The 23,843-nt window shown below is 49.4% G+C and overlaps 1 protein-coding gene across 6 annotated transcripts in view; it reads left to right on the top strand.

Moving 5' to 3' along the window:
• Positions 1-23,843, top strand: part of ARID3A (AT-rich interaction domain 3A) — an 84,801-nt gene that overhangs the window by 10,917 nt on the left and 50,041 nt on the right. For 3 of the 6 annotated variants that reach the window (XM_069102040.1, XM_069102039.1, XM_069102042.1), the window contains exons 2-3: positions 106-916; positions 1,649-1,985. In XM_069102040.1, the coding sequence (XP_068958141.1) occupies positions 519-916; positions 1,649-1,985 (735 nt within the window). In that variant the 5' untranslated portion in view covers positions 106-518. Of the gene's footprint in view, positions 1-101; positions 917-1,648; positions 1,986-23,843 lie in introns of all 6 variants that reach the window. The other 3 variants (XM_069102043.1, XM_069102041.1, XM_069102038.1) reach the window with 1 other exon arrangement.

Raw genomic sequence — 23,843 nt, 5'->3', positions numbered from 1 at the left:
TACAGGGACATGTGATGGCAGACTGGAATAGAGGAGGGAGGGGAAAGCCTTCCAACTCTAACCATTTAGCTAACTTGTCTTTCCCATCTCCCCTTGCCCAGACAGGTTCTCAGAGGTACCTGAATGAAACAGGCCTGAGCCAGGTTGAGGCAAATAGGACTTGCTGACCTCAGATCCCACTGGCCCTGCTGGTGGTGGTGAAGGACATTCCCCACCCTCGATCTATCACGGGAATCCTCCAGGGGATGTCCAGCTGAGTGATTGCCTGAGCCCGGAGGGCTGGCTCCTGGTGACCTCTGGGCTTGTGTCCCGGCCAGGGACTAGCCCAGAGTCAGTAGAAGAGTACAGCCCAGCCTGGCCCCTTCTCCCTCCTTTCGTTGTCATCGAAGCCCCCCCCATTCGCCACGCTGCAGTGCGGCCCACCTGCCCCCCGGCGCCTCCCCCCTTCCCCGCCGGGCCCTGCCCTGCCGCCCCCCTGTCCCCGGGCTCTTCAGCCCCCTGGTAGACGGCGGACAGCCATGAAGCTCCATGCGGTGATGGAGAATCTTCTGCAGCGGCAGCAGCGGGCCCGGCAGGAGATGGAGGCCCGGCAGCAGGCACCAGAGCCACCAGGGCCCCCTGCGCCACAGGGCCCTGGTCCCAATGCAGAAGACGGTGAGCCAGAGAGCATGCGCATACAGCGGGCCCAGATGGCAGCCTTGGCGGCCATGCGGGCAGCGGCTGCCGGCCTGAGCCATGCCCCGAGCCCTGGAGGCTCAGAGGGAAGTCCGATGTCTGGCGACGAGGAGGATGAGGAGGAGATAGAGGAGGATGAATCAGCCCCAGTCCCTCCTGCACGGGCAGATGAGCCAGCCCAGGGGACAGAGGGCAGCCACGGGCGCTTCCAGGAACTGGTCTCAGAGGAGGAGGAGGAGATGTAAGTGATGAATGGGCAGGCAGGGTTTGGGAGTCAGGATACTCGAACCACAGACCCAGGAGTAGATGTGCCACCTTTGGAAAAACTTATCCACTCTTTGGACCTCAACTTACCCATCTCTAAAATGAGGACATTGGGTTAGATGTTAATTTTGATGTGCTATGTCTGTGGCCATGGGGGATGGATAACTGCAGGGGCTCAGAGGACCCAAAGACCTGCCCCAGGTAAACCAAGTAGAGGTGCATATAAACCTTGATTGTTGGCCCATTTCATGGATGAGGGTCATTGAGGCTCAGAAATGATGTGGCCACTGCTGAACCTCCTGCCCCTGCTTCCAAACCCTAATTCCTTCTGAGAGGAGCCAGAGGACTTCTTTCTGAGAAGCATTTGTACTGTTCTCTGGACTCTCCCATTTCCTCCTCTAGAAATAGAACCAAGAGGGGGAATGCTTTCTGAGCTGGCCAACATATCATCCCTGCCAGAGAAGAGATGGAACCTGTTGTGTGATAGGAATGGTTCCACCTAGTTTTACAAATGGGAAAACTGAGGCCCAGAGACAAGGGACTAGCTCAAGCACACAGAGACGAGCCAGCTGGTCACAGGGTTCACATGAACTTGACTCGGAGGCTACGGGTCCAAGGGCTTATTCCCTCATCCCATTGGAGAAAGGGGGGGGAGGGCATGTGGGTCCCGTTACTTACTCATTCTCTGCCCCTTACTCCTTTTACCTAGGAAACAAAAATGGGAGGAAGAAGACTTTGAAGAAGACCCTGGGGAGGAGGAGGAAGAAGAAGAAGAGGAAGAGGAGGAGGAAGATGATTATGAGGAAGAAGAGGAGGAGCTAGGAGAGGAGGGGATAGGCCCGGCTGGCCGGGCCAGGCTGGGCACCAGCTCCCTGCTCCCTCGGAAGCCACCAGCTCCCCAGCCCTTCCTGGGGGATGCGTCCCGGTTGCTGGGGGGCCAGGATCGCCTGGCTCCAGGACTCACCCACCCAGGCACCTCTCAGCTCCCGCCTCAGCCACAACCCCCCGACCATGGGGACTGGACATATGAAGAACAGTTTAAACAGGTAGGACCCTGGACTCTGTATCTCTTGTGCTGTGGAGGCTGGATTGTTCTATAGGCAGTTTGGAGTGAGCACTGTGAGTGGGAGCCTTTGCCCTAGATGCACTGATGTGCTGTGTGACTTTGCTGAATGAATGTTCCTTGTGACTGCTGGGCTCTTTTCTTATAAAGCTATCCCAGGGAGAGATCCCCTTGGGGGAGAAGGCATCACCCATTCTACCATTTTCCCCTGTGGTTTCTTGGATCACTTCTACCCCCAGATGGACTAATCCTTTCGCATGCCCTCCTGGATTATTGTGTTGGGTATAGCAATGATCACTACCAGGGCCTGGCTGATGGGGTAAATGAGTGAAGGGCCTGATATCATGAAATGGGCAGGGGTCCCAGGAGATAAACAGAACTTGGCACCACAGTGTTAGGCATTGGGCATTGGGCCCAGGTCTCAGCAGGTGTGCAGAGTTCATCTGGAAGGCAAAGACTAACAAGCAATTCAAACTTGACTCAGTAGACTGGGCAGCTACCCACAAGGCTTTGTGCCCAGCTTGATAGGACACTTAAACAGGACATCCATGGACCCTGCCTTCATGAAGCTCATGGTCTTAACAGAAGAAGATATTAGCACAGGCAACTAGAGAACACAGTCTACTTGAGAAGCAAACAGATTGTTGTTGTATTGGGTCAGAAGGGGAAAGCCATTACTGTTGGGAGCTCAGAGGAACCTTCATGTCTTCAAATTTCTCATGGCCCTTACCTGACTCTCCCTATCACATTTTCCCTTGTAGATATTATTCCTTCCTATTAGATCACAAGTTCCTTTTTTTCTTTTGTAGTTCTATCCCTTGTACCCTCAGCCAATAAGCAGTAGGCACTTACTATGTGTTAGGCACTGTGCTAAGTGCTAGAGATACAAAAAGAGGCATAAGACAATCCCTGCCCTCAAGGAGTTTACAGTCTAATGGGGGAGACAAGGAACAAACAAATAGGTACAAATAAGCTACATAGAGGCAAAATAGGAAATAAGAGAGGGAAGGCACTAGAATCAAGAGGGTTCAGGGCCCCCCCCATATATATATATACACACACTTAGAAACTTCAGGGGAATCTGATCTTGATGGGGATACAGATTCCCCCATCTTGTCCCATTTGATCCAGGCCCTCTGCTCATAAACCTTCCCTAGACAGTGTCCTGGAGCCCCCTCCACTGTTTACATTGGTTGCCCAGGGCTCCCGAGCTTTCCATCCCTGACCAGCCACACCCTTCTCCTGCCCTCTCTCTCCTGGATGCCATCTAAATGCCTTTGCTCATCTCTTCACTCCGTTGCCAGTTGGGGACATCTAGAACTTTGGTGACTGTAATATTCGTCCATACGTATTTATCACCTTGAAAGGGGTGGCACTGGATTTGGGCTTTTAATAGGAAGTCAGTGGTTCGACATCAGGAAGACTTTCCAGACAGAAGAGATAGGAAGGAGGCAGGAGAATGTATTTTAAGGTGTGTTGAGGGAAGCAAGAAGTCTTGTTTGTCCAGAGCGGGGAATGCATGAAATGGGAGTAATGGAAGGTAAGTTAGAAAGGTTGGGTTGGCTCCGTATTGTAGAAGACCTGTAATACAGAGCAAAAGAGTTTGGAATTTGCTCATTGGACAATAGAGGACCATTGAAGGCCTTTGAGGAGGAGGGACGTGGCCAGGCCTATGCTGAGAGATCAGTCTGGCAATGTACCAAGGGAGGACTGGAGAGAGGAAATAGGGGATCCATTAGAGGCTGTTGAAATGAAGGATGGTACTGAGTATCCTGGCGAAGGTGATGACGTGGAGGTTCTAGGGAGATGTGGAAAATGTGGTGGAGGTGTGATTGACAGGAATTGGTGACAGCCTTGATGTAGGAGGTGAGAGAGGGCGGGGAGGTACTCTGTCCTTAGCTCCTGCATAGAGGGGATTGGGAGTTCAGGTGTGGCCCCTGGTCCTTCGGCTTGGGGTAGGAAATGAGGGGTCTGTTCATTTTGAAACCAGGCTAGGCTCCATGACTGTGACCAAGGTCTAAGCTGTACAGGAGAGCAGCTAACTGTGGGGCTGTCTGGATCGGAGCCACGGCCCAGACCCCCTTCGGTCTTTCCTGGCCCTGGGCTGATTTGGTTTCAAGGCTGCCTGTGGTTCAGACCATAGGAGATGGAATAGTCCTGCATTGGAGGGCTGGGTTGTGTTATAATGAACAAAATCACAAGGTGTCCGTAAGGTGGTGTAGGATGGCGAAAAGAGGCCTGGGTTCAAGTTCTGGCCCTGATACTCGCTATGTTGCTGCGGACCACTCCCTCCAGCCAGTTTCTTCATCTGTAAAATGGAGCAAAGATTCTTCTCACAGTCTACCTCCTATGGCTTTTGGAAGGAAAACAATTTGTAGATCAGGAAAAGCTATAGAAATTGGACTATTGTTATTGTTTTGTTCGTAATAATAACAACAGGGGCAGGGTGTAAGGTTTTTCTTAATCTTGTCTGTTGACAAGGGAGCTCCTAGGACCCCTGGACAGGGTATGGGGAGGACATGGGGTTTCCACATGAGATTTCTGGACTAGAGGATTTCAACTAGACCCATCCCTGGGAACCCACAGGGGGAGGCTCAGCTCACTGTGAAGGCCTCACACTTATCCATTCTGATCATGAAGCATCAGTCTTTCTGACTGGGTTCTGGAGGCCATGAATGAGTTTGACGGGCAGCCCAAGACTCAGCTAGGGACTTAGCAAGGTCATCTCCTCTTCCTCCTACCTTGAGAGAGCCCTGGGCTCTGTCGGGGACAGGATGCAGTTCGTAACCTTGGACAAATCAAGTGGGCCTCAGTTTCCTCCTATGTAAAATGAAGGGGTTGGATTTGGTCTTTAAATTCTGACGTTTCTGTATCCTGTAAGGTCTATGCAGGATCTGGAAAAGGCTCTTTAGAGAGTCATTTTCCCCTGCCCCCCATTTCAGAATCAGGGAAGCCGAGGCCCAGAGGTGGCACCACCTTGGCCAAGTCACTCACTAAGCCCTTGGGAAATATCGAGTTCTTTGGCATGGGGTTAGGGGTTGGGGGGTGGGGGTAGTGGCACTCCAACTCTGGCATTTAGTCTGCCACTGATCCCCTGCAGTTCAGAGAGACTTGAGGAATCTGGAGCCATCAGCTCTGTGTTAACAGGAGGAGACCACCCTTTTCTCTGAAGGGGCTCTGGGGAGGTCGGCCAGAGCTGCTTTGATGTGTGTGTTTAAGTCCATTTAAACACCAATGAGGCCTTTCGAGGGGGTCGGGAGAGGGGGCAGTGAAGGCTGAGGGGGGTGGTTATGGCTGAGCAGCCCCAGATGGAAACCAGACAGAAGGGGGGGGGAGGTAGTGGGGAGGAGCGGCTGCTGAGCTGGAAATTGAGGGCTTTCTCATGTTCCTTATTTTTGTCTCTGCCTTGCCTGGGTTTGCATGATAGGCAGCCAGAACGGGGAGGCAAATGGTGACAGTGGGGCTCCTGGGCATCCTGGGGGGAGTGCAGAACTCCCAGATCTAGAGTTCTCAATCTGAAGCTTCCTGACAGGGGGACTTTGGAGAAATCACCTGAGCTCTCTGAACCTCAGTTCCCTCATCTGTAAAATGGAGATGATCACCTAACTCAGAGTTTCAGAGTTAGAAGGGACCTAATTCCCCTGCACCCACCCATCCCCTCCTCATTTTATAGAACTGGGACCCAGAGAGGGAGAGAAACCTGCCCGGAATCTAACAGGATCTGGGAGTGGCAGAGCTGAGACAGGAGCCCAGCTCATCTGCCCTCTCTCTCTGATGCACCCTGCTCATTTTCCTTGCTTGCATTCTCTCCCTCTCAGATTGCTGGGAGGGATGGAAATTGCTTTGTTGTTGTTGGTTTTTTTTTATTATTTTGCTTGTTTGTTTTTAAAATTTATTTTATTTTATTTATTTAAGGAAAATTGCTTTGGAAGGCCTGCCATGTCATGGGAAGGGGAGCTGGGATGATTCCTGTGAAGGAGAGGGGCACCCAGGCATGGAACCTGGGATAGCCAGGGTATCACAAACAGGGATCAACCCTTCTATGTATGTGGAACCTCACAGTTTAGAGGACATTTGATAAGAAGAAGAATAACGACAATAGCTAGAATTTATGTATTTCCCATCAAACCGTGTCAGGCACTGTGCTAAGTGCTTTACAGATATTCAAATCTGATTTAAAACAAATAGAATTATAATATTATATGTGTGTTGTATAACAGTATAATTTACTTCAAATATAATATAAATATCCAAATATTATCTCATTTGATCCCCAACAGTGATTCGGGGGGGGGAGGTAGGTACTATTAGGATCCGTCTTTTACAGTTGAGGAAACTAAGGCAAGTGAATTGCCCAAGGTCACACAGCTGGAAAGCCCAGTTTGCAGATGGGGATATAGAGGCCAAGAAAAGAGGAAGAGTCTTGCTCAGGTTTCTGTGGTGAGCCAGTGGCCAACCGAGGACTGGAACACTGGCATCTTCTGGGCTAGTTTAAGGCATGGCTGCTTCTTCTTGGGAAGGGAAGGGATGGAAGGCCCTTACCTCTTTTAGGTGCTTTATAGTTCACTCTAATAACCTTCTTTCCTGTGATTCTCACATCAAACTTCCCAGAGGTCACCAGGGCAGGGAATTATTGTCTCTTCTCCCATTTCCCAGGTGGGAAAACTGAGAACCAGAACAATTAAGTGACTTGGCCTGGACTCCAGGATTCTTATATCAATCATTTTCTCCTGGGAAGTTTAAAAAAAAATGCAAGCCCGTCTTTGCCTCAGTGAGGGCATTTGCCTCTGTTTACACATGGATGTATCTGTGTGTCAGGTTTTGACTGCAAGCCAAACCTATGGGCTAGGTGGGATTAAAAATGACCTCGGGATGAACCGGCCCAGGGCTTCCAGAATGACTGGTGAAGCCCTTCCCTCCTCTCCTGCCTCTCTGTCACCATCCCTCCTGTCTTGGGACAGGGTCCCCTAACTTCATGGATGTGAGTATGCAATTCTAGGAGGCCACCAAAGGCATTCCATTGTTGGAGGGCCCCTGGCAGGAAGGCAGGAAAAAAGGGAGAGGAAGGGGGGACAGGCCCCCTTGGCCCCCAAGGATAAATTCATTCAGAAGACACATCACAATAATGGGCAAAAAAATATCCCACTTTTAGCTCCATGAGGGCAAGGAACAGGTCTTGGCTACGTTATCCCAGAGCTTTGTACCCAGTAAGAATTTAATATGTGTTTTGCTGATTTTTTGGAAGAGCTCTTAGAACATGTGTGAGTGCTAGGAGGGCTCTTAGAACATAGAGTGTCAGAACTGGGAGAACCTTTGGGACACAGAATGTGAGAACTAGGAAGGCCCTTAGGAAACAGAGTATCAGAACTGGGAGGACCCTTAGGATACATAATGTCAGAGCTGGAAGGGGTCTTAGAACCTAGGATGTCAGAGCTGGGAGGGCTCTTAGAACATGGAATGTCAGAGCTGGGAGGATCCTTAGAACATGGAATGTCAGAGCTGGGAGGGGCATTAGAACCCAGAATGTCAGGGTTGGGAGGGCCCTTAAAACACAAGATAGCAGAGCTGAGAAGAGACCATAGAACCTAGAACCTAGACTATCAGAGCTGAGAGCGATCTCCCCAGATCCCCTGCCACCACCATTTTACAGAAGAAGCTGATGACCAGAGGGAAGGAACAAATCCAGAATCTAGGGCTTAGTTCAGTCCTAAGATTCTGTCTTTAGAACTCATGGCCCCTTCTTTGCTCCTGGAGCCCTCTTCCTCCCCTATCTCCCCTTTCCCCCTAGTCTGTTTCACGTGACTTTAAAAGCAAAGGAAATGGAGCTGGACCCCCAGAGTAGTAAGAGTCATCCATTAGGGAGGGAAGCAAAGCTTTGGTCTCCCATGCATTGCCCACCATCATCATCCCCTGCCCAAGCCACCCCCTATCCACTTGCCAGCTGCCTTCAGTCTATGGAGATTTGAGGAGGGTGATGCAGGGGAAAGGGCCCTGAAGACCTACCTGATCTCAGGATTGTCATTGTGATTGCCAGAACTGCCTGGGGTTGGGGGAGAAGAATTTGACATGTGCTAGAGAAAAATTCTAATTACATTCATCGACTCTCAGTCAGTGCTCAGTAAATACCTTTTGTGCGCAGGGCAGCCGGGCATAGGGCATGCATCGCTTCCTCAGCTTCAGCCCTGGCTTTGATCCTTGCAAGCACTGTAGCTGTGGTTTTGGGGCTCAGTTCCCCATCTGTAAAGTAAACATAATACTTCTCCCACTCCCAACCTCAGGTTTGTTGTGAAAACATGCTTTGTAAATCTCACATCACCGGACAACTAGAAGCTATTTAATATAACTGTTGTTATGTGATTATTACTTAATAATGAGGGAAAATATGGAGGAGAGAAACATTGAAGTGGGGTTTGGCAAGGGAAAGGGGGCAGAAAAGCAGTAGCCACTGACATCTTTCTAGCTAGTCTGATCTAAAAAGTATTTGTTAACAATAACAATAATAATAGCATCAAATAGATAAACTTTAAGTTTTTTCCAAGGGCATTTGATTCTCACAACAACCCTGGGAGGTAGGTTCTTTTATTATCCCAATTTGACAGATGAGGAAACTGAGGCAGACAGCATAGCATGTAAGTGACTTGCCCCAGAGTCAAACAACTAGTATATGTTTGAGGCTGGATTTGCACTTGGGTCTTTCTCACTCCAAGTCCAGTGTTCTAAACACTGCACCACCTACCCATCTTACTGTACCTACTATGTGCCAGGCCCTAGCAATACAAAGATAAAGCAGAGCAGTGGCTGTCATTAAGGAGCTTTCATTCTGTTGGCCTGAAAGCCCTCCCAGCCAATATCCTGCCCTCTTTGTCTTTCGTTGATTCCCAGCAGCCAGGCAAATCACTTAACATTTCTTAAACCCCTACTGTTTCTGCAGCTCTGCTAAGTCCATGTTACCCATTTCTCACCACTCCCCCAAGACCTCACGATGCCAACCCCTGACCCCTCAGCCATCACTTATAATCCCCATGTTCTTTCCTGGGCTCTCTTCCTGGGTTGAGGATTTTGAGGGTTTTCTGAGGAAGGGATAAGGAGCAACCAAAGGGGCCAGGAAGGGGCCCTGAGGGAGCAGAGGCCTAGGGCATATAATAAGAATGGGGCAGGTCCTACAATGACTAAGGCCTCCCCTCCATAACTTTCCCATGGGCAGCTCCTAGAACTTATGGGCCCTCAGGAATGAGAAAATTAGGGTGGAGGGAAGGGGAGGAAACCCTGATTGGGGGGCAGGGTATGACAATCAGGTCTTGCCTACTTCAAAGAAGGGTCAGGAGACCTAAGTCCTTGTCCTGGTTGTGGTCCTGGGCAAATCACTTACCCATTCTGGGCCTCGGTTTCCCAACATGTAAGATGAGGCATTTGAAGTCAGAAGAACATGGGTTTTAATCTTGATTCTGCTGTTTTCTTATCTGTGTGACTTTGGGTAAATTACTTCCCTTTCCTGGGCCTACTCAGGGTCAAGGTCTGTGACTCCAAAGTTCTAAGTTCTATGGCCCCAGTTTGAATTTGCCCTTGTTTTATTTGCTCCCTCAATCTCAGTTTACATCTGCAAAACTGGGCTAATACCCACACGATCTACCTCATGGGGCTATCATTTAATGAAATTGATAGAGAATTGGAAGATCATTATTATTTATTACTATTCAAGGTCCCCTCACATTCTGTTGGTCAGTGCAGTCCCTGCCTGATTTGTATCTGGGCTGACAGGAGGCTTAGCAGGTGGGTGTTGGCGAGGACTCCTGTTGCCCAGGCTGGGACAGCTAAGGTCAATATCCTGATGGCTTTTCTGGACCCAAATTCAATTCTGGCTGCCAGCCGGCCCCCATCCCTGCAGGAAGACCAGAGTGGAAAACCCCTGCCAGTCAGCTTGGACCAGATAAGGTCCAGGGGATCTTCCTCCAGGGATAAGGGCTTTGCCCCAAGCCCTGCCTAGGCCTTCTCCCTCATCTTCTGTGAAGCTCCCCCAGGGCAGGAAAGCTTGTGGCCCTGTGGAGAGGGGGCATTTTCTAGGGGGCATCGATTTGGGGAGGTATGAGAAGGGTTGGTAGGACAGTGTTTTCTTCGTTTAGATAAGAATTTGTATCTGCCCATGACTAATATGGAAATAGGTTTTACATGATTGCACAGAGAGAAGGAGGGAGAAAATTCAGAACTCAGAATTTCTTAAAAATTATCTCTACATGTTATGGGGGGAAAATACTATTAAAAAAATAATTTGTATCTGCCTAGGTCTGCTACATTAGCCTTCTAGCTCAGCCACTGGCTCCCTGGTGACCTCTGTAAGGAGAGCTGGAGCTTTGGACCTGGAGTCGGAGAGGCCTGAGTTCAAACCCAGCCTCAGATACTCAGCAAGTCATAGAATCTGTTAGCCTCAGTTTCCTCAACTGTAAAATGAGGATAGTAGTAATATCTACCTTGCAGGATTTTTATGAAGATTAATGAGATAACACGTGGAAAGTGCTTTGCAAACCTGAAAGCGCTATATAAATAGTGATGTTATAGACCCCTTAGCAGTCTGGTGAAACCTATGAATGCAGAGTCATGTCCTTAAATGCATAAGATAAAATACAGAGGATTACAAAGAAAACCAGTTATACAGCTATTGAAATATTAAAAAATCAAGTTCACAGCCCCCAGATTAAGAGCCCTGGTAGACTTTTGTCTCAAGAGGGGCCCAGGATTTAAGCCTGGAGCACTGCCTGGGTGACCTTAAGCCAGTGACTTGTCCTCTCTGGGCTTGACTTGACTCATCTATAAAATGACAAGGAACCCTCCTACCTCTTAAATAGATGATCCTAAGGTTTAGGATGCTGAGCCAGAAGCCACCTGGGCCACCCCCTCATTTTATAGAGAAGGCAGCCCAGGCTTGGGGGGAGGGGTAGTGGTGACGTGACTTACCCAGGGTCACCATGGTATCAGTGGTAAGAGGTGGGATATTTACTGGGCTGCTCGGTGTGCCCCGCCCAGGGCCAGGCCACACTGGGCAGAGCTGGAAGGGAATTATTTGCACACTATTTGCTCACAGTCTGGCTGGGAAGACAACATTCACACCCACAGGACAGCTAGAGAACAGGGCAGGATGAGACAGAATTAACTTGTGGGTCATTTGGTGCACGTGAGTGGTGAGAAAGGGGAGTCAGCAGTGTCACTGAGGGCCTCCTCCAGCCATGGGTCCCAGAGATCAGGTGGGTTTGCCGAGGATGTAGGGAAGGAACCCTGGTTTGGGAGCCAGGAGACCTGGGTTCTGTGCCACTAGCTTCATTCACTATGGGATCTTCCCTTTTCCTGTCAGGAACTCAGTTTCTTTTCTTTCTTTTTTTTTTTTTTTTTTGCTTTTTGGAGGCCAGTTGGGGTTAAGTGACTTGCCCAAGGTCACATGGCTAGTTTTTGTGTTAAGTGTCTGAGGCCGGATTTGAACTCAGGTACTCCTGACTCCAGGGCCAGTGCTCTATTCACTGTGCCACCTAGCTGTCCCTGAGAACTCAGTTTCTTAATCTGCAAGATTGGTGGGGGAGAGGAGGATTGGACGAGATAATCTCTAAAGGTCCTCTTAGCCCTGACATTCTTTGTCCTAAAGGCCTTCCCAGCCCTGATATCCTGTGTCCCAAGGACCCTCCCATCCTTGATATCCTGTGTTCTAATGGCCCTCCCAGCTCTGACATTCTCTGTTCTAAGGTCCTTCCCATCCTTGATATTCTGTGTTTTAAGGGCCCTCCGAACCCTGACTTTCTGGGTTCTAGAGACCCTCCTAGCTCTGATATTCTCTGTCCTAAGGGCTCTCCCATCCTTGACATCCTGTGTTCTAAGGGGCCTCCCAGCTCTGCCATTTTGGTTTCTAAGGGCCCTTCCAGCTCTGACATCCTGGTTTCTAAGGCCCCTCCTGACATTCTGGGTTCCAAGGACCTTCCCAGCTCTGACATCCTGGGTTCTAAGGGCTCTCCCAGCCCAGACATTCTCTGTTCTATTTAACTTCTCAATTCTCATATGTGCCCCTCTACTCCCAGATCAAGGGCACCTGGTTAACCACAGGAGCAGGTAAGTTTGGAGTGAAGGTCCCCTCCCTCTTCCTTAGGAGTATCTGACTTTACCTGCTGCTTTCTCGGTCTTGCTCAGCTGAGGCCAGGTGGTGGGACTTCTTTTGTTATTGATGGGAACCGAGAGGTCCCTGGCCAGGCTACTGACATGACAGGAGGACCAGAGCAGGTGGGGCCCCTTGAATGAAGGCCCAGGATTCCCGATTCCTATTTTGAGCTCCTCCAGAAGCCCCAGCTTTCAGGCCATCCCTGAGCACATCACTTCCTCCTTCTAGTTGGGTCAGAAGGGGCCTCTATTTCCATTCTCAATTACTCTTCTAAGGGGCCTCTCCATAGTGACTGTGAGCACATGAGCAGAATGTGCTTTGAAATCACTTTCAGGAGCCATGCAGAGTACAGCAGGCATTCTAGGGACTGATTCACTTGGGCTAAGAAGGCCCAACCTGTCTTTACTTCTAAAGCCTAGAACAGTCATTGAGTGTCATGGCTGGGAAAGCCCTTCTCTCCCTTCCCCTCCCCTCCCCTCCTCTCCCTCCTCTGCCTTTCCTTTCCCACAGGGGAACTGAGGCAGAGGCCCTTAGTTCTAGTTATATCTTGGCTGCTTCACACCTCCTTCTCTCTCTGGGCCCCACTTTCCTCAACTGTAAAACAGAGGGACTGGATTCAGTGATCTCTTAGGTCCCTCCAAGTGCCAGTATTTTCTTTTTAAGATCCTTACCAATTTTCTCATTCAGTTTGCTATGAGCCTTCCCAGTGTGGACACTCTGTTCTGAAGGGCTTGCCCAGTCCTGACATTCAGTGCTCTAAGGGCCCTCCCAGCTCTGCCATCCTGTGTTCTAAAAGCCCTCCCAGCTCTGACATTGTGTGTTCTAAGGGCCCTCCCAGCTCTGCCATCCTGTGTTCTAAGAGCCCTCCCAGCTCTGACATTCCTGGTTCTAAGGTCCCTCAGAACCCTAAAATTCTGTGATCTAAGGGACTTCATAGCTCTGACCTCTGTTCTAAGGGCCTTCTCAACTCTGACCATCTTTGTTCTAAGGACCTTCCGAGCTCTGACATCTTGTATTCTAAGGGCCCTTCCAGCTCTGACATTCCTGGTTCTAAGGTCCCTCAGAATCCTGACATTCTGTGATCTAAGGGACTTCACAGCTCTGACCTTCTCTGTTCTAAGGGCCTTCCCAGCTCTGACATTCCGTATTCTACAACATTCTGTTCTCTCCACTCTTCTCCCTCCTACCTACTAAAAGTTCAGGGAATTGGAGTCTAAGAGTGGCTGAATTGAGACATGATCTCAAAAGGGAGAAATTTTGGTGCCCCCAGTCCCAGCTCCTCTTTCTGCCTTTTCCCTTTTGTAGCTCTGTCCTCCCCTCCTGGCCTGTGCAGCTGACTGCTGCTGTGGCCCACATCCAGGTGATTGGGGAAACCTGGGGGTGCTGCCAGCTCTTGCTGCCCTAGGGCATGGTATGGGGGGGATTTAGCCTTTCTTTATCGATCCCCCTCTTCCCAGGACCAGGCTCTCACTGAATGCTGTGCCTCCTGAGGATGTTCCTGCCATCTGTGCCTGGTGGCCTCCTGCCAGAGCCCTCTGTGGAGATTGGCACCATGCCTGCTCCTCCCCCCCATCTCACTTTCTTTCTGTCTGTCCCTTTATCTTCTCTTGGTGTTCACCCAATCCCATTCCTTTTCTCCTCACCTCTGACTCTTTTTCTGGAAGGCACCCAGGTGGGCAGGAGGCTGGATTGAAATGCAAGTGGGTGTGAATACTTCCATGCCTGCCCCAGGGGACACTTTCTTTCAAGGCCTGCAGTGGGTCTGGCTGCCCAGGCTGAGTCAGTGCAGTAAGAAGCTGGGGCCCGCCTGCCCTCCCTCCCTCGCCTGGCTTGAGCCCTCCCCAAGGTTACTGTGTCACCTGCCACCAAGCTGGCCTCTGGCCGGCTCCCTTGGGGCCTATGCCAACCAGCCGTGGCCCCTCCCCATGCTTTCTAATAACAGAACACCACCACTACCACCACTTGGGATCAGGCCATGGCCCAGCAGGCAAAGCACTGGGCTGGTGCCTTCCTCCCAGACTGGGTAAGAGGTGGGGTGCCTTCATTCTCCATAGAGGGAAACCCAGGGACAGGAGACCCCTAACCTGGCCCCTTGGATGCAACTGCCCTCTCCCTGAGGACCATAACTCTTTAGATGGACCATGCCGAGGTCTGTCCAGTGGGCATTGATGTGTTGGCTTAAGCTTGGGTGCCCAGAAAGAAAACAAGACTTAAACCATCAGTCCGAGGTGGTTGTATATGGCCCTGCCTTCAGGTTGTGGCGTGTGCTTGTTGGAGCCTGTATGTGTGGGGAAGGGTGGGCATGCCTGTGTACATACGTGTCTCTGAATGCCTTTATATACATATATATGTCAATGATTGGGCTTGGGGGTGTGTGTGTGTGTACGTATGTATACATGTACTTAGGCTCACGCAGACTTTAATAATAATGAATGATAGGTGGCTTTTCTATAGTGCTGTAAGGTTTCCAAAGCACTCTACCTGTATTATCTCATTTGATTCTCCCAGCAACCAGTTGGGGGGAGGGGAGGAGGGGAAATAGTATTCAGGGGTGGGGATCCTGCAGCTGGTGGGAACCCCACCCCTGGTTATAGTTCTGTTTATTAGCCCTATTTTGTAGATAGGGAAAATTGAGGCAGACAGGTTGAATAACTTGCCCAGGATTATGCAGCTAGCATCTGAGACAGAATTCTTTTTGCACACTGTGTTTGTGTGTGTGTGTGTGTCTGTTGTATCCAAGTATATGTTTCTACAGACACACCTGCACTGCCTCTGTACACATCATTTCCAAGCCCCTCATTTTCCAAATGGGGAAACTGAGGCCCCAAAGGGTTAAAGGACTTTTCCTGGGTCAGATAACTCCTCAATTATCAGAGCCAGGCCCTGAACTCAGGTCTCCTGATGCACATTCTCCACTCTTGTAATCACAGTCCCAAACTCCTCTCTTTGGGTATGCCTAGACCTGTCTGCAGGCATAGTTGTGGGTGTTTGCACGTGTAGCTGGGTGCTCAGGATAATTCTGGACACCTCACCCCTGGTTATTCCTCGGCACATACAGCTAGTCTCTGTGTACTTGCCTCTTTGGGGATGTGCTGGTGTGGGTCTTCATGCCCATGGCTCCCCGCCTCTCAGTGCACCTGTAGGCCTCATGCACCTGGCTGTGTGTTTTCTACCCTCCACTAAAGAAACAATTGGCCTCTGATGATAATTTGATTCTAATTATAATTTCTCCTCTACCACGAGACCAAAGTTTATGATGAAATCTGTTAACCATTAGCCATAACGAACTGGGGTTTGTTTGGAAAATCGAGTCCCACCGGTAAATGATTTTGCATCGGATTTGGGCTTCAGGACAGATTAACCCAGCCGTCCTTTGTCATGGTCCCCGCCTCCTCCCCCAGCCCTGTGACCTTTAGAAAATAAAACAGGAAAGCTTACAGACTTTGGGGCAGCTGTTGGGGCTGAACTCCCTGGATGGGGTCGAAGAAAGCAATGGGCATTGACCCAGGCACCCAGGTGGGAACAGCCTCCCCCCACTCCTGGGAAGGGCATCCATCTTGGCACCCAAAGCATGGGAAGACCCCTTGTCTAGGATGCAGGGATGCCCCCATGGTAAAGAGGAGAGGGAAGGAGATTTGGACCTTGGTTCAAAGCCTGACTTGGCTACTTAGTATTCTCAGGCCCCTGGACAAGTCTCATTCCCCCTCTGTGTGTCAGTTTCCTCATCTGGAAAATGGGAGTGATCCAGGTGATTTTAGGAAGTTTTCCCCAGGGTCTTAGGGTAGGGAGGAAGCAGGTGGGGGTATTGGTAGCAGAGTCAGAGGTTGGCAGGATAGTGTTTGGGAGGACAGAAGAGCTATAGAACCAAATCCCAGGGAAGGGCCATTATTTGGTAGGAAGGACCCTTGTCTGGGAGTCAGCAGGCCTGGATTCTCATCCTAGTTTAGCCATAGATTATCTATAAAAATGAGAGGGTTGGCTTAGGTCATCTCTGAATTTCTATGGCTTGGAATCTGAGTTGCACTGTGACTGTAGGTAAGTATCTATCCTTCTCTGGTATCCACTTCATCTGGTAGGTTGGACTAGTGTGTTTTCTTGAGTCCCAGCCAGTTCAAATAATTCTTTCAAAGTTAGTTCTAACTTGCTGAATAACCCTGGGGCCAGTGATTACCATCTCTGATCTCCATAGAGGGAGATGGAATACATTCTCTCAAAGGTCCCCTGGCCGTCCCTGGAGTCCTAGATTCTATTGAAAGGACCTTGGACAAGGCACCCCAGGAGACCTGGGTTTTCATTCTGACTCTGCTTATTAACCCCAGGGTCCTTTCCACTGCCCTTTGATACTCAGAGAGACTCTGGGCAAGCCAGAGAGTCCTGTGATGGGTGACCAGGGAGAGGGTTACAGGCAGATCAAAGACCTGGGACAATCTGGAGGCAGATGGTGTGGAAACTGAGCCTCTTTCTGGATGGGTAAGGGTGGTACAGGTGGAATAGAACCAAAGAGTGTGTGTGTGTGTGTGTGTGTGTGGTGGCCATATACATCCACACACACGCGTGTGCATTCTCTGTGATTGACCCGACACGTGGGGGGCTCCCCCTCCCCATATGTGCCCCAATGGCAGGAGGAGGGGCCCCTAGTCATCCATTTCTCTCTCTCTGGGGCCTTGCAGACAGAGGACAATTGAGGGTCATGGGGTTAAATGGTAACTAATGTGGCCATTGAAAGTGGCCTCCGAGCTGGAGTCATAGGGCGCTGAGGGGGGTGGGGCTTGAAGCCCTAGGGGCTGAGGGGCCCCGTCTCCTCCCTGCCCTCCCACCAGCTCTGCTTTTGAGTTTGGACCCTGGGCTCGGGGCAGCCAGTGGTCTGACCCTGGGAGGCCTAGCAGGGAGAGTCCAGTGGGGCAGAATGAAAACTGGGTCCTGTTGCCCCTCCTACGGAAGAATAGCAGACTTTGTAAGCCCTTCAATGCTTTGAGTGGAGTCATCTGCCCTTCCCCCAGGGAGAGACTGAGGCACAGAGCCTGATGAGTATTGGAAGAGCTGGAGAAGGTTTTGAGGGGACACTCAGAGGCTGTCTGGTCCAGCCCCTCGTTTTACAGAGGAGGCCCAGGGGCATTGTGACTGCCCAAGATCAGCCTGGTAGTTAGTGTCATAGGCAGAATTTGAACCCAGATCTTTGGATTCTTTTTGTGTGAGGTGGGGAGAGCCCTAGACTCTGAACCACCTAGGCTCTCCTCTCTCTTCCTCCCCTTTTGTGACTGAGCTTCTTTATCTGTAAAAATTGAGGACAGGGCTGCTAGGTGGACCTGGAATCAGGAGGACCTGACTTCAAATCTGGCTTCAGACACTTAACGCTTTCTAGCCATGTGACCGTGGGCAAGTCTCTTAACCCCAATTGCCCTGCATTCTCCCCCTCCAAAAAGCAAAAAAAAACAACCCAGAAAAAATGAGGACAATAGTACCTGCCCCCCTGACCTCACAACAGCTGTTTGCAAACTGTACAAAAGCTATAGAAATATGCTGCCTTATTCCCTCCCTCCTAGTCTGGCAGAGGAGGAAGGGTGGGGGTCTTCAGGGCCAATCCATAGCCCCCAGCACAGGGCATACCATGCCTGGGATGGTTCATGAGCTGAAATCCTCAATATCAGAGCCACCAAGGACCAGGGGGTGCTCTGAATCCACACAGGATCTGTCAACAAATGTTTATTGGATCATAGAGTTGGAAGGTGCCTAAAAGGTCGCCAGATCCAACTCTCTTGTTTTACAGGTGGGGAAACCAAGGCACTACATGATCTTCCCAAAGTCCCACAGCTAGTAAGTGCATAAAGGCAAGGTTTGAATCTGGGTCGTTCAGACTTCTAAGTCCAGTATCCTCTCCCCTGCACATTAAAAGATGCCTCTTTTCCATGGGTTTTTCTGTACCTTGCCAGGGCCCAGCTCAGTTAACTTTGAGGAAGACAGAGAAAACAGCTGACAATGTTGAGTTGGGGAGGTAAGATTCACACATAAAACAGCAGAGAATCTAACTTAACCTCTGCCTGCCTCAGTTTCTGCATCTGTAAAATGGGGATAATAATAGCATCTCCCTCCGAGGGTTGTTTTGAGGAGCAAAGGAGATAATATATGTAAAACCCGTTGCAAACCTTAAAACGTCAATAAGTGGTTTCTGTTTCATGCAGTGGAGATTTTGTAAAGGGACCAAACTTTGAGTGGGTTTAGGGTAAAGAGGCAGTGGAGGGCAGCCTGCTCATCCCTACATGATTCTGCTAGCCGACTCCTAGACAGTGGTGTCCAGCACTCCCCTTGGAGTTCTGTGCCCTTCAGGCCCCAGAGTTCCCACTTGGAGGGGATTCCCTTCTCATCAGGAAACAATGACCATAGTAACAGGGTCAGGAAAGGTGCCTGGGACCAGGCCAGTGTCTGGCCCTCCCTGAACAAGGCAGCTTGGCTGCTGTCCTTGGCACTGAGTCAGGGGCCTCTCTGCCCAACAGGGAGTCCCCAGCTTAGGGACAGCAGACTTAAGTTGGCAGGACCTGTTGGTTTCTCCCTTCCCCACCCCCTGTGCCCGTGCTGGGTGACTAGATGACATGGCCCAGGCACTCAACCCCGACTTCTCCTGCCCTCCAGGGCCCCTGAACTCTTTGCCTCAGCTTCCTGTCCCTGGGACAGCAGGAATCCTCGCCCTCCCCTGCCCAGTTGTCTTTTGCTTTGGGGGCTTTTCTGAGCCTGAATCTGATAGACATTTTGTATGGTTTCCAAAGGCGGTCCAGTGTCTTTAAATATGCTTGAGAAACTTTTGATTAATGATAGTAATACTGGGATTCCAAGCAAGAGAGAATCAACATTTCAGAGGAAGGGACCTTCAAACAAAGAACATGGAAAGTCAGAGTTGGGAGGGCTTTTTGGTAGTAGAATGTCAGAGATAGAAGGAATCAAGGAACACAGTATGAGAACTGAAAGGGCTCTTAGAACAGTTTCAGAACTGGGAGGGCCCTCAGAACACAGAATATCAGAGTTGGAAGGGACCTTAGAACACAGTATGTCAAAGCTAGCGGAGAGGAGTTCAGAACAGAGAATGTCAGAGCTGGGAGGGCCCTCAGAACACAGGATATCAGAGCTGGGAGAGCCCTTAGAACACAGAATGTCAGAGCTGGAAGGGACCTTAGAACACAGAATGTCAGAGCTGGGAGGGCCCTTAGAACACAGAATGTCAGAGCTGGGAGAGACCTTAGAACACAGAATGTCAGAGCTGGAAGGGATCTTAGAATACATGTTGTCAGAGTTGGGAGGGCCCTTAGAATACAGGATGCCAGAGCTGGGAGGGAGCTTACTGATGACTGAATCTAGCACTTTCACTTCACAGATACTTAAGAAGGCATGGAGACTCAGGAACCTACCCAGAGTTTCACAGATTGTTAGTGGCACACCTGGGATGAGAACCCAGGTGTTTCTGATTCTGGATTTCTGACTTATGATCCCATTCCCTCATTCTGCTTTGTAAGGTGGTGATCAGAGAGGCATGGCTCAGAGAGAATGCAGTAAGTCACAAGATTTGACTTTAGTCTTGACTCTGACAGTTATTCACCTTGGGTGAGCCATTGCCCTCTTTGGGTCCTCAATTTCTTTATCTGGAGAATAGGGCTAATAACACCTCCCAGGGAGATTTTGTAAACAGCAATACTCCAGGGAATTAGAAGCTGTCATTTAATAATAATTGGGTCCCTGCCGATACAACCTGGTGATTCAGTTTGTTGGAAACCACCTTGCTTGGGCCAGGGATCCAGGGTTATTCGCTATTACTGTGAGAGCCAGCCTGCCCTGTGTGTGAGTGGGGGACTGGTTCGCCTCTTGGACTTAGAATCAGGAAGCCTTTGGTTGTGATCCTGCCTTGGACACTTACTAGCTCTGTGACTAGAGGCAGGTCACTTCTGGAATGCTAAAATGGGGGTCATCATAGCCAGAGCCTCAAATGAGACAATGCAAACCAGTCAGTGCCCTGAGCATTAGGGATTTCAAAGCCAAAACCCAGAAGCAGCACTTGCCCTTAAAAGCCTACATTCGACTTGGGGTTTCAACATTTACTCGGGAATTAAGTACAAAAAAAAACCCATGAGGAGGGAACGGGCATTGGCCAGCGGAGGAATCAGGTCAGGATTCTGCTGGAGGAGAGGCCATGCTGGAGCTGAACCCAGAAGGAGCCTAGCTAAGGATTCCAGGGGATGGCGATCTGGAGGGATTGCAATCCATGCACACGGACACGAGTGGGTGGAAGGTTCTAGGAAGAGCCATAGGCCAGGTTGGCTAGAACATAGAATAATGGGAAATTAGTCTAGAGGGACATGCTGCAGGCAGAGTTTGGAAAGGCTTTAAATGTCCATTCCATGTCCCCTTTCTTCTCTCCCCTGCACTGTACACTGCCAATTCCTTCCCTGTGGTTTTCTAACTTCATTTAAGCACTTTCTGGGAGCGTGTGTAGGAAAGAGCCGATGTATGGGCTGGCAAGGGAGGCCTCTTCCTTTTTTCTTGAGGCTGGGGGCAGGGAAATTGTCTTCCTTCCTTCCTGTGGGCTTACCTCTCTCCACTTCCTCAGTGTGCCAGCATGCAAGAGGCATCCCATGGCAGGACCCCAAGACAGCTCTCCCCCTTAGAGTGTGGCCTTGGTTAGAACCGGCCTTGGTTAGGCAGCTTGCCAAGGATAACCTCAAAGGGTCTGCCCCCAAGCCTTCTCAGTCCTCATTGGAGATATGCCTGAATGTTGTTCAGTTTCTATGTGGTGGACTAAAGACATTCAGAGAATCAGAGAATCCAGAACCCTCAGAGCTGGAAAGACCATAGGATGTCACAACTGAGAAGGACCCAGAATGGAGGTGGTTTGAGCTATAAAGAACCTCAGGACACAGAATGTCAGGGCTAGGAGGGTCCCTAGAACCCAGAATGTCAGAGCTGGGTGGGAACTTAGAACATAGTTTGGCAGAATTAGGAGGGAACTTAGAATACAAAACTGGGAGGGTCCTTAGAACCCAAAATGTCAGAGCTGAGAGGGCCCTTAGAACACAGAATGTCAGAGTTGGGAGGGTCCTTAGAACACAGGATGTCAGAGCTGGGAGGGCCCTTAGAACCCAGAATGTCAGAGCTGGGAGGGTCCTTAGAACACAGGATGTCAGAGTTGGGAGGGTCCTTTAGAGCACAGAATGTCAGAGCTGGGAGGGCCCTTACAGCACAGAATGTCAGAGCTGGGAGGGTCCTTAGAACCCAGAATGTCAGAGCTGAAGGTGTCTTAGAACAGAATGTCATAGATTGGAGAGCTCAATAGGCTGCCATCTCTGGCCATCAGGCAGAGGGAAACCTTCCTGGGACCATGTCATCATGCTTATGACTTGTCTGTCTGTCCACTTGTGCTGATTCAGTCCCTCTTTGCACAAGGTGCCCTAGGGAAGACAAGATGTCTAAGCCTAAGGTCCTGGCCTTGAGGAACTAAGTCACAGTTTAGTATTGGAAATGAGTGGTGGGCAGGTGGAGCAGAGAGTGAGACAGACCGGTTCTCCCGGGGAAGCATCGTCCCAGGCTTGCATCTGCGCCCTTCTCTCCTCACCCAGCCACCCCTTTATTTTAGGCCCCCATCACCTCACAATGTCCACCTGATCACTCTTCCTGCCAAAGTGATTTTTCTTAATATCTAGCCACATCACTCCTCTATTCAATGGGGAACTCCCTGTTGCCTCTATGATAAAATAAAAACTTCTCTGTTTAGTCTTTAAAGGCCTTTACAACCTGACCTCAATTTCTTTCCAACCACATTACGCCTTATTCAGTTTCCCCCCTTTCTGTGACCTCTCTCAGTCATGAATGGCAGTCCATCTCCGGTCTCCAAGCCTTTGCCCTGGCTGTCCCCTCTGCCTGGAGTGTACTAACTCCTCACTTTGGCCTCACAGAATCCCTCTCTTCTTGCAGGACACACCTCAAGCACAGCCTTTTTTGTGAAGCCTTTTCTGATTCCCCCACTGTTTGTACCCATCCTCCCTCCCAGACCATCTTACCTTTAATCATTTCATCTTGATTCGTATTTTTATGTATTGTGTATATATTTCCATATGTCCTTGTATTAGTATAAATTCCTTGAAAGTATAGATTGTTTAATTCATTATATTTGTATCTCTAACACCTAGCGCAGTGTCTGGAACATAGTAGGTACTTAATACATGTTTATTAATTGATAGAGTCAAGGAGAGGCCATCTTCAGGAAGGTGGCTACCCTGATATGGAAGTTCTGTCAGAAGGATGGACAAGATTTAGATAGTAGAGGACAGAAGGTGGCGAGAGGAATGGAAGCACTTCTGGATTATGAAGGTCTTGAAGCATTGGCCTTTCACACCCCAAAGGGGTCCTCTATGGGAAGTTCCTAAGCAGTCCTCTGTGTAATGTTGGAGGGTACAGGAATATTTGTGTATAGTTGGCATCTGTTTTTTGAAAGAAAGACGCCCAGCCCTGTTTGACTCTGCTTTGGAAATGTACATGAGACAGCAAGTGACATGGGGCAGAAAGCATTGGACTTGGAGTTTTGAATCTTGGCCCTGATAGTACCTATGTGACCTTGGGCCTCAGTTTCCTCCTATGTAAGATGAGATGGTTTGGGGCAGCTAGGTGGCACAGTGAATAGAGCACCAGCCCTGGAGTCAGGAGGACCTGAGTTCCAATCCAGCCTCAGACATTTAATACTTACTAGCTGTGTGACCTTGGGCAAGTCACTTAACCCCAATTACCCTGCCTTAGTCTCAAACTTTTGTTATCCACTTTTAAATTACATTAAATTGAATTGTTTTCAATTAACAAAAATTTATTTCCTTCCTTCCCCCCACCATAAAAAAGAAGGAAGACCAAAACCCTTGGAACAAATAATGGATAGTGAAGCAAAATACACTTTTAAATTGACCATGTTCCAAAACATCTGTCTTTTTCTGTATCCGGAGCCCACTGTCTCTCTGTCATAAGACAGTTCCCTGAAATCATGGTTGGTCCTTACATGGACCAGAGTTACTATCTTTCACAGTTGTCAAACTTCACATCTCCCATGGGAGCCTAGATTAACAGCAAGAAGGAACTTCAGGGACCTTCAATCACCCTCTCCTCCTCTCCCCACCCTTCCTTACAAGTGAGGAACCAATGCCCAAGAAGAGTAAGTCATTTGCCCAAGGTCACCATAGTAGGAAATGGACAGAGGCAGGAGCTGAATTCTGGTCCTTGGCCTCCAGAGCCCAGTGGTCTGTCCGCTAGATCACAGGGTTCAATAAGATGGAAAGGGTACCATTTCCCAGAAGAAGATGAGACTGTTGAGGAGAGCTAAGGACATCAGAAAGGGATTCTACATATCTATATCTATATGTATGTGTGTATATGTATGTATGTGTGTATATATACATATATTTTTTATTTTGTTTATTTATTTTATTATATATTTATATAATTTTTTATTTTTTGCTTTTTGGAGGGCAATTGGGGTTAAGTGATTTGCCCAAGGTCACACAGCTAGTTTTTGTGTTAAGTATCCAAGGCCAGATTTGAACTCAGGTTCTCCTGATTCCAGGGCCAGTGCTCTATTCACCGCACCAACTAGCCGCCCATATACATATATTTTATATAGATATATGGATATGGGTGTAGATAGATAGATAGATAGATAGATAGATAGATAGATAGATAGATAGATAGATA

Source organism: Petaurus breviceps, unplaced genomic scaffold, assembly GCF_028583685.1.
Source record: "Petaurus breviceps papuanus isolate PSGF00001 unplaced genomic scaffold, PetGlider_PUasm1.0 523, whole genome shotgun sequence".
Classification (NCBI taxonomy): Eukaryota; Metazoa; Chordata; class Mammalia; order Diprotodontia; family Petauridae; genus Petaurus; species Petaurus breviceps.
This window is presented reverse-complemented; position numbering and strand designations above follow the sequence as displayed.